This window comes from Alexandromys fortis, unplaced genomic scaffold (genome assembly GCF_014885135.2).
Source record: "Alexandromys fortis isolate MF-2015 unplaced genomic scaffold, M_Fortis_MF-2015_v1.1 scaffold_109, whole genome shotgun sequence".
NCBI classification, from domain to species: domain Eukaryota; kingdom Metazoa; phylum Chordata; class Mammalia; order Rodentia; family Cricetidae; genus Alexandromys; species Alexandromys fortis.
In genome coordinates this window covers 821,337-832,106 of record NW_026068005.1, presented here as the reverse complement: position 1 = coordinate 832,106, position 10,770 = coordinate 821,337, and the positions used below count along the sequence as shown (strand labels likewise).

Sequence of the window (10,770 nt, the reverse complement as noted above, 5' to 3'; positions counted from 1 at the left end):
GCATCTGCCTGTGAGCCTAGAACTGGGGGAGGCTGAGCCAGGAGAACCTCTGGGGCTTTCTAGACACCAGCCTAGCTCCAGATTCAGGGAGAGATCTGGTTCCTGGGGAATAAGAGTGATAGAGGAAGGCACACACACACACACACACACACACACACACGTACACACACACACTCCACAGAGAGAGAGAGCATGAGAGAGAGCCTGCTCACAATGTTTACTACCTACATGTTGGCACAAACACTAATAGCTCACTCACACAACCTCCCCATACCATACAAATTGTAAAGGTTTTTATTGGCCTGACATGGCTGCTCCACTGGGCAGGGCTGTGGCAGCTACAGAACACAGTGGCATGGGGGACATGTCTGCAGCACTTACACCTCACGTTCCGTAAGCTGGGGATATCTCGTCCCTTCTGGACGAGGGACCTACTTCTCGCAGACCGTGAGGCAGCGGGACCACTTAGCACAACATACAGAGATATGCGAATGCAGGTAATGATTATAATTATTTATTACAAATAAATGTATAGAGTTTCACATCTCTCAAAAATGGTTCCTGGGTTTTCATGAATGGGCAGGATCTGGATGTTGAATAAAGGGCTGTGTGCTTACGTAGCCTGTCCATGCAAAGCTCATTCATCTGCCACTAAATACTTTAAAAAATAGAATGGCCTCCCTCTGAACAAATCTGCTTAGTGTCAAGATTAGTAAAAGTGTATGAAATGGGTTGATTCACGTTAGGAGGGGATTTGCTGCAAGGAGAAAGGAGTGTGACCCTGGAGGCGCCTTGGCCGTGTGTGGGAGGTGACTCGGTCAGCTACTATCTGGTTGGCGGTGACTCGGTCAGTTACTATCTGGTTTTGGCTGACAGTAAATGCCACAGGTGGCTTCTTATCAAGCAGAGACCCAAGCCTGCTTTCAAGAACTGTTTGACCCCAGGAAATAGAACACGTCACTTCCGGCTCAAGATTGGGAAGCGCGGCAGCCCTTCCCGTGGTCAGCAGCGTCCTAACGTGTTTGACAGTGGGCAACAGGGTGAGGATGTAGGGCAGGCACAGCCTCCAGGCCGACCTCATCCCGTGATGACAGACTCTATGAACGAAAACTTCCCCAAATGAAACTGGATGTGCAGTTAAATATTGGCACCAACTGCCTTCGTGGAAACCTCTCGTCGCCATGGTGACGCTCTTCCCCGGGGCCGTCCCTGCCGCCCCTCCAGCCGTCTTCACTCAAACATTTCGTAGTGACGCGTCTGTCTCACTCTGGGCACCATGTCGATGAGGAGCCTGCAGAAACGAAGACAGGCAGGGTCACCTCGATACCAGGAGAGCTTGGGGAAACGGAGGTTGTGTATGTGTGCGTCTGTGTCCTTTCCTGTGTGTTCAGGTGCGTGGGTGGTGTGTGCTTATGCATGGCGTGGGAGGGGGGGGGCTGTGAAAGTCAGATAACCTTGTCCTTTTGTCCACTTTGATTTTCCCCGGCAGGGTCTCTCATCTTTACCTGGAGCTCACCAAACAGGCTAGGCGGGGTGGCTGGGCGATGTTCTTCCTGTCTGGAATTACAGGCTTGCTCCACCTCAGCTGGCTCTCCTTTTTAATGTGGGTCACAGGGATCAAATTCACATAGCTGTGCTTCCCCACCTGAGCTGCCTCCGCCCCCGAGTCTAGCTGTTATTAATTCTGCTGCATGCCACGCCACTGTCCCTTTCAAAGCAGACAGCTCAGTGGTTTCCTGCACCCATGTGAGGCTGTGTGTTCATCTACACTGTCTTAATTCCAGAACATTCTTCTTATCCTCTGTGCACACTAATGGTCACCCCTGCTTCGTCTTCCACATCTCTTCCCAAACAATCAATGATCTACTCTGCGGCTCTTCAAGTGGATCTATTCTGGAAGTTGCAGATCAAAAGTATATGGCCTTCATGTTCATCTGGCATGTTAGTTCGTCCACACTGTAAGGTGTTGGGGACACTTCTTTCACTTTGATGCCTGAGTCCTCAAACCCAGAGATAGTTACAAGTGTTGGCAAGGACCGCCTCAGACATGGCTGCTGGGAATGTACACAGTGGTGCTGCTTTGGAAAAGAACTTGTCAGGTCCTCAAAATATGGACAGTACCCTAGTGGATGCCAGGAATCAGTTAACTTTTAAAAAAAAATACAGCACCTCGACAGGAACAATTCTCCCTAAGGACAAGACAAGCCTTAGAGGCCATATCCAGGGACTGGCATTGGGCTACTTTTTCAGTAAGTGGACCCTATGCTAAGATGGCTTTGCCTCCATCCAGGGTGACCCTTTGCATGGAGTAGACCCATCTTAATTTTCTTTTTACATTTTAGTGTGTGTGTGTGTGTGTGTATTATTTGCACACACACCACAGGGCAACTGTGGAGGTCAGTTCTCTCCTACCTTTAATCATATGGGTCCTGGGGATTGAACCCAGATCATCAGTGTTGGCTACAAACACCTTTATCCACGGAACCATCTTTTCAGCCCCAGGAGTGGTCCCTTTTGTAAAGCCTTGCTAAGCCTAGGGCTGCCTCTGCCTGGCCTCCTCTGATTCTCTGCAGTACACATGGCATCAAGTGACAGGAAGGATGCTCAGATGACCTTCACCTGGGCATCACGGAGACCCTTATTATAGCATTCTGGAGATGAAGGCAAGAGGATCAGAAGTTCAAAGCCATCCTTGGCTACATAGTGACTCTGAGGCAGCCTGGACTACCTGACATATTGTCTTAAAAATAAACAACAATAATAATAGTAATAATAATTCTGAACCCACAGTGTAGAGGAAGAAAGGGGGCCATTTAGTGCATAAAAGAAGAAGGAAGGGGGCTGGAGAGATGGCTCAGCAGTTAAGAGCATTGCCTGCTCTTCCAAAGGTCCTGAGTTCAGTTCCCAGCAACCACATGGTGGCTCACAACCATCTGTAATGAGGTCTGGTGCCCTCTTCTGGCCTGCAGACACACACAGAGATAGAATATTGTATACATAATAAATAAATAAATACAAAAAGAACAAGGAAGAAGAAAATGAGTGTCTGAAGTGTAAAAGGCTTCTCTCTTCCAAGAGTTCCCATTTCACTCGTAGAAGACCACCCAACAGGGAAGGCTGTATCCCATGAGGCCTTTTCCAATCTCGTGAGAAAGGTCAGTGCTGTGCAGCCCTGTCCTCTGGGCATGACAGCCACCGCCTTTGTACTCAAGGCAGCGACACTGACCCACAGGCGACCCTCAAGGGCTGGCCTGTCGACATCCCTTAGAGAAGGATGGGGCAGGATGGGTCATCAGACTCTCACCTGAGATCCCAGCCTTCACACTAGCCTGCCCCACACCTTCCTCCCAGCTGCGCATATTCTACCCCAGCTGCTTCCATGGCCTCATGGGATATAATGGAGTACATGGACTAGGAATGTTATCTGCAGGCTATTGCATATATGCAGTTATGAGGAGCTCACTAGGGTGAGGCATTCCATTGGTGGCACTGGCTGAAGGTCACCCACTGAGCTGGTTAGCTGTGCTGCGTTTCATTTTCTTGGTCAATTTGACACAATTTGGGGTCATCCATGAAGAGGGAGACTGAGTTAAGAAAATGCCTCCCTCAGGTTGACCTGTAGGGAAGTGTGTAGGGGTATTTTCTAGATTAATGATTAATATGGGATGGCCCGGCCCTTTGTAGGCATGCCATCCACCCTGGGCAGGTTGTCTTAGGTTCTGTAAGAAAGCAAGCTGAGAAAGCCATGTTGGAGCAAGCCAGTAAGCAGCACCCCCCATGGCCTCTGCTTCAGCTCCTGCCTCCAGGTTTCTGCTTTGAGTCCCTGCCCTGATCGCCCCCATTGATTGCTGTGATGCAGAAGTACAAGATTAAATAAACCCTTCTGGGCTGGAGAGATGACTCAGAGGGTAAGAGCACTGGCTGCTCTTCCAGAGGTCCCAAGTTCAATTCCCAGCAACCACATGGGGGCTCACAACCACCTTGCCAGCAGTACATTTTATGCTTAACAAATAAATCTTTTTTTTTAAAAAAAAAAAAAAAGAGAGCCGGGCAGTGGTGGCACACACCTTTAATCCCAGCACTCGGGAGGCAGAGGCAGAGATCTCTGTGAGTTCGAGGCCAGCCTGGTCTACAAGAGCTAGTTCCAGGACAGGAACCAAAAGCTACGGAGAAACCCTGTCTCGAAAAAATACAAAAAGAAAAAAAAAAAAAAAAAAAGGAAGAAAGAAAAAGAAAAACTTAAAAAATAAATAAATAAACCCTTCCCTCCCCAAGCTGCTTTTGGTCATGGTGTGGATCACAGCACTAGAAAGTCAACTAGAAAACCTGCATGCCTCTAAGTAGCTCCTCATCCGTGCTCCTGTGAATAAGCCCAAGAACCTGCACCAAGCGAGACATGGATGGGACCGGCACTTCGGTCCAATTCTGGTGCCCTGTTTGGGGTGGGGAGATGTTTGCTCACATTTCCCCAGGAATAGCAAACACAGCACTCATGCCCGAGGCACAAAGGAATAAAACATCAGACCCTTCCTTCATCTCCTGGCTGGAAAAGGGATGGGGGAAAGAAGGGTTTTCAGAGCATCCCCGCCCCCTGGGTGATCAAAGATTAAAAGCAGAGCCGTACTTGACCCCATAGGCAAAGATGGTGAGGCCGATCAGGACACCGATGCTGCCATCCAGGTACCAGACTTTGGCGTTGTGTTTGAACACTTCGGCACTCAGGAGGATGGAGAAGCCCATCACTCCCCCGACAAGGGAGTTGAACCCTGCAAAAGAAGACAGATCACATACCAATGTGAAGTGGACATTTCACAATCTAGGCGATCAAGTCTACAGACTACAGACGAACATAACAGGCTTCATTCTGTAGAAGGAACCTGCACATACACACTGCTAATGGATTGTTTGTTCTGAGTTAACCTCCAATCTGGATGCCATCCAAACAGCTGGCTCAGGAGGAATCCAAGGCTCTTAGTGGGGAGGTTTCCTCCACGCTACACAGAGAGAGGAAAAATGATGAAGGAGAAACAGAGCCCAGTGGGCGAGACTCCACGGAATGAATGCCTGGCTGCCTTTGCTTCCTCTCCCTGTATAGCTTGCCCGCTGGAGATGAGATGGGAGGCACACCTCTGGGCTGTGAAGCCACTGTCTTCTCAGGCTGCAGGCTGTCTGAACAACAGTTTAAAGACTTATTTCCGCGGGCTAGGGAGGTGGCTCAGATGGTGTGCACCCCCAGCAGAGATGACCAGCCAGACACACTGGCATGGGTCTGTGAGTCTGTGAGCATTCCTGTGGCAAGATGGGACACAGTGACAGCTGACTCATCCTGGAAGCTCGCTGGCCAGTGGCAAACAAGAGACACTGTCTCAAACAAGGTGAGAGGTGAGAACCAACACCTAATGTTGTCCTCTGACCTCTACAGGCATGCCCTGGCACACACAAACACTCACACATAATAATATGTATGTGTGTCTACACACACTTGGGTGGGGTGTGGTAACAAAAAATATAAAGCAGAAAGACACCTCTATTTCTAGTCACACCCCACTGCCAACCATTCCACCTCCTCCATGGGGTCTTGAATTTAGTGGAAGAGCTCCTTGTTTGGGCCTTCCCATGCCTGTTGCTTCCCTCCACTCCCAGCAGGGGGCGCAGTGCCCACACTCCTTCTCTCTACAGACTGCCCCACCTGCCTCCTTGTCCTCAGTTTGTTTCTCTCATGGTTCTTTCCTCCCTAGCGTGGTATTTCTGACGTTTGTATTTTGCCATCTCCCACTAGAAAACTAAGCTGGGAGGCAGAAGTTCTGTCCCATTCCTTGCCGTCTCTCATATCCCAGAACAGGGTGCTGATGGTGCTGTAATAATTAGTGACTGGCCACAAGACTGGGGAGAGGAAAGGAGGGTGTGTGGTGTGACCTCAGCTGTCCCTGTAGTGTGTGTGTTGCGGGGAGGACAGCCTTGCTGCACTGCTCATAAAAGGAGAGGAGAAGAAGTTCCCCAGGCAGCCACTAGATGTCCACATAGTTCCACTGATCCAGCCCACATCAGTCAGCACCACGGACAGCTGTCCAAAGCCTCCCTGGTGAGCCGCTGAGGCCAACTCAGCTTGAGGCTTGGGGGGGGGGGGGGTGTCCTCTGCTTGTGACATAGCCTGACTCTTAGTGTCTTCTCTTTCACAGACAGGGACTAGGGACTGATTCCAGACTGTCTCACAGCCCTCTGCCCCGTGTGTGTGTGTGTGTGTGTGTGTGTGTGTGTGTGTGTGTGAGAGAGAGAGAGAGAGAGAGAGAGAGAGAGAGAGAAGAGGTCACCCTCAGCAGTCATTCTCATATCACATTCTATCCTGTTTTTCAAGACAGTCACTGAACCTGGAGCTAGCTGGGCTGCCTAGCTTGCCTCTACCTCTGCCCCTGCCTCTGCTTCTGCTCTTGCTTCTGCCTCTGTCCCTGCCCCTGTTCCTGCCTTTGCCACTGCCTCTGCCTCTGCCTCTGCCCCTGCCTCTGTCCCTGTCCCTGCCTCTGCTTCTGCCCCGGCTGCCAAGACTGCGATCACAGGGTCCTGAAAGTTCTCAAGTGCCCACACACACACACACCAGTCTCTGGCAGTCACTCACCAGACCCAGGTTTGTGTCCTCACTTCTAACCTCAGAGATGTTCTACAGAATAAACCCTGTGGCTGGCTTGACAGCACAGAAGAGTGGGGGCCATGCTGACTGGAGATGCCATTGACCTGACTTTCTCGACTAGATTAGAATCTGTGTAACTAATTGGTCTGTGTAATCTTTAATTCCATGCCGAACAGTCTGATAAGGATTTTCACAGAGGTTCCAAGTGTTTTCAAGTTGGAAAGGAATGAGACATCTGGCCGCTCTTCTCAGGGGGTTCCCTGATTCCTTCAGACTGCCAGCCCTTACTGGAAACTTCCACAAGGTGGCCTCTTGCATAGTTGTCTTACTTTGATTACTCATTTGTGCTCAGGGCTATTTTAGTCTTGCAGTCCAGAATGGCCTCACACTCACCGAGAATGAGCCTGAACTGCCCATCCTCCGGCCCTCCTCCTGAGCGCTGGGATTACAGGCTTATACCACCATGCCCGGTTTAGTAGGTGATTTAGTAGGTACTGGGAATGGAATCCAGATCTCTACTCATTCAGGTGAGCACTCCTACTAACAGAGCTACATTCCTGGCTTCTGTCTGAGGGCATGTTTACATGCTTACTGGATGTCTACAGCAACCAACCAGCTGGACCAAGAGCCTCCAAGGTGCACGAAGAAGATGCCGGCCGTTTCCCCCACCCCCTGCCTCCACCCCCCACTAGCTGCTGTCACTTTCCCCTGAAGACCTGCTTCTTGAATGCCAAGACACTTGTCCCCCATGCAACACACACACCAAGGACCCAGCCGGCTGAGCCAGCGGGGCCCAGCTCCCACAGAGCTCCAGTCCAGGATGCATTGACATCATGGGAACAAGTCAGGGGCTTTCTAGCTCATAGGATAAGGGTCTAGAATGTCACTTCTGGTCTCTGTTGGGAGAGAAGATTTTTGGCTCTGCCTCAACCAGAGGAACAGCCACAGGGCATGCACCAAAGTGAGGCAAGATAGAAATGTAGGTAAAGTTTAGCGGGGGAGGGAGGACAAAAAGAGAAAGAAGCCCCTCCCCAGGCATCTAGCTAAGTCCACTCACCAGCAGACAAGCAAGAATCTCCTAGTAACTGACAGCTACTTAAGGTTTCTCTCCCATCTTAGTCACAAGGCTAAAATTTTCTGGGAATCTCACCAGAAAGCCCATTTCAGGGAAAGAGCACGTACTAACCCTCTGTGTCACCTCATGGCTCCTAGCTTCCCCTTATCAAGATATTGTCCCATCCAAGGGATCTCCAGAAGGTTGGAAAAGAGAAGGAAAATGTGTGTGTGTGTGTGTGTGTGTGTGTGCGCGCGCGCGAGAGAGAGAGAGAGAGAGAGAGAGAGAGAGAGAGAGAGAGAGGGAGGGAGGGAGGGAGGGAGGGAGGGAGAGAGAGAGAGAGAGAGAGAGAGAGAGAGAGAGAGAGAGAGTTCTTAGCAACCTTTGAAATGGAACTTGAGAGACACCAGAAGGGTCTAATGGCCAATGCTATGACAGCTAATCACTTGCTGTGCCCTGAGGACTTCACACCCACACTGGGGTACATCTTACTTCCCATATTCTCCCCTGAGAGGCACCCTCTCCTCGTGTGGCTGTGTCTACTGTCTTCTGAGCACCTTCTTGGAAGCCTATATTAAAATATTTTTAATAAGCCAACCAAGTCCACTTTACTACAGCAGCTACTTCTGAAATTCTTTCCAGCATCAAAGCCATCAATCCCAAGTGGCCGGGACTAAAGTCCCTAAAAGTCTAAGAAAATGCCTCAGGCTACTGAGGGTGGCAGAATGGAGCAGTATATTGTCTTCTCATAACTGAAAAAATGGACCCCCAACAATAAGAATAGCCAGGGATCCTCAATCCTGACCCCACTCTGCTTCCAAAGAGAGAAGAAAGGGTTGCAGGTAGCTCCCTAAACCTAATGAACAACTGGAGCCCAGATTCTGGACTGCACAATGAGGAGATGGCTGTAATTACTATAGCTCCATCTGCCAGAGACACCCCCTTGTAGAAGAAGGGGTCTGCTGCCATTATTCATGGCGGGTCATTCTCTCGAACCATTTCTTGCGGCCACCTCCTTGCCTCCCCAGAACCCTGTCCCCACTTCAGTGGCCACTTCCCTCCCTTCTGCTCCCCACTCAAGACACCCAGAAGGGCCTTCAGAATGCATTAGTCATGTCTCCCAACTACTTAAATATTTGATAAAATAGCCATGTTTCTGTCTTTCTGTCCGGGGAACATTCATTCCCTGGGATCTGCCCCCACTAACTTCCAGAGCCCTTTTCCAGCTGGTAGGAACCCCTTTTCCTGGAGGAAGCCAATCAGCAGTCATCTGCTTGAGATCGAATACTTTCGCTCCACATACTGACTTTTCTTTGGAGTTTCCTTCCAGTTTGAGCATGATGGACACATCCGCTTAGGTAGGAAATCAAGCTCAGAGGGAGCAGAGGAGATAGCTCGGCCTGTAAATGGAGACTTGAGTTCTATTCCCCAGAATCGATGTAAAACAAAACAAACCAAAGAGCCAGGCATCGTGGCATGCATGTGTAATCCCAGCTCTGGGGAGGGAGAGAGAGGTGGATTCTGGGCTCACTAACCAGCTTGTCTGGTCTACTTGATGAGAGACCAAGTCACAAGCCAAGGAGGACAGTGACTGAGGAACAATGACCACGACTGTCCTTCGGCCTCTCCGTGTATGTGCAACACAGCGGGACACTCAGTACAGTGGTGGGAAGTCGCAAGTTCAGGGAAGCCTAATCACAGATCTGAGTATGGAGCAGCTCTGAGGATAAAGGAAAACCACATACACAGGCGCGGGGCCCATCAGTCCAGAGAGATGAGGTCATACTCTAACGATGGTCGTTGTCAACTTGACACAGTCAAGCATCAAGGGGCGAGAGAGTCTCAATGAGGGATTGCCTAGGTCAGGTTGGCCTGTGGGTTTGGAGAATTGTCCCTATTGACTTAATTGCTGTGGGAATAACACCTGAAGGGGGCAGCACCGGCCTCTGGATTTGGGCACCGGGCTGTAGCTGAGTGGAAAAGCTAGCCAATCACTAACAAGCAAGCACACGTTCATTCTCTCTGCCCTTGACTGTGGATATGTTGAACTCCTTCAAATCCCTTTCCTGATTACCTGAAATGATGGGATGAGCCCTGGGAGTATGAGCCAAATAAACTCTTTCCCCCTAAGTTGGATTGGTTGGGGTGTCTTGTCACAGCCATAGGTGGTCTTTGTGATCATGGACAGGTCTGGGGGTGGCTCTGACCACTGAGTTCATGCTCAGGCTTCAGGCTTCATCGCAGCGGAGGTGGGGGCAGCAGAAGGCATACAGACCCCAGGCCTCTGCAAGCCAGCAGAGCCTGGGGACTGATAGGTCTACCTTGGAAATGATAGTGGGAGTGCCTGGGCTGTCCCCATCCTAGGAGCCTAGCAGGCCCTTCTGACTACTCTGGGGCCCACCCCCACCCCAGGCACCAGGTGGTGAAACACAGATTGGGGAGACACAGAATCCACAGCTTAGAGAGACCAAGGCCCCACCAGGCTCTGTTATCTTCTGCTTGAAGAACCCGGGCCACAAATACATCCTCAGAGAAAAACAGTCTCAGCCTACAATCCTTCAGTTTAAATAAATTTGACCGATGTCTTGTTTGCGTTGTGAGGCAAGGTTTCATGTAGCCTGTGCTGGCCTTGAACTTACTATGAAGACAAGGGTAACCTTGAACTTATGGCCTTCCTACCTCCACGTCTCTAGTGCTGGATGGCAGGTGTGCACCACTATACCCAGACAATACTCTACTGAGTCTTGAACCCCCAAGGCTTGTGCGTGCTAGGCAAGCACTCTATGAACTGGTTATGTCCCTAGCTCTAGTTCTTTCCTTAAGACAATAAAGGGCCAGGCCTAGTGGGACACATCTGTAATCCCCATACATGGGAGGCTAAATAGGAGAAAGGAAAGTCCAAGGCCAGCCTGAGCTCCATACAAAAGAAACCCAGTCGTGCCGGGCGGTGATGGCACACACCTTTAATCCCAGCACTCGGGAGGCAGAGGCGGGCGGATCTCTGTGAGTTCGAGACCAGCCTGGTCTACAAGAGCTAGTTCCAGGACAGGCTCCAAAGCTACAGAGAAACCCTGTCTGGAAAAACCAAAAA

At 50.3% G+C, this 10,770-nt stretch overlaps 1 protein-coding gene across 1 annotated transcript in view; it reads right to left on the bottom strand.

Moving 5' to 3' along the window:
- Positions 1-498: 498 nt before the first annotated feature.
- The window catches only part of Tmem163 (transmembrane protein 163), a 181,475-nt gene continuing 171,203 nt past the window's right edge, over positions 499-10,770 (bottom strand). Inside the window, exons 7-8 of the mRNA XM_050161476.1 lie at positions 4,625-4,766; positions 499-1,291 (exon numbers count right to left, since the gene is read on the bottom strand). Coding sequence (XP_050017433.1) covers positions 1,231-1,291; positions 4,625-4,766 — 203 coding nt within the window. The 3' untranslated portion in view covers positions 499-1,230. The remainder of the gene's footprint in view (positions 1,292-4,624; positions 4,767-10,770) is intronic.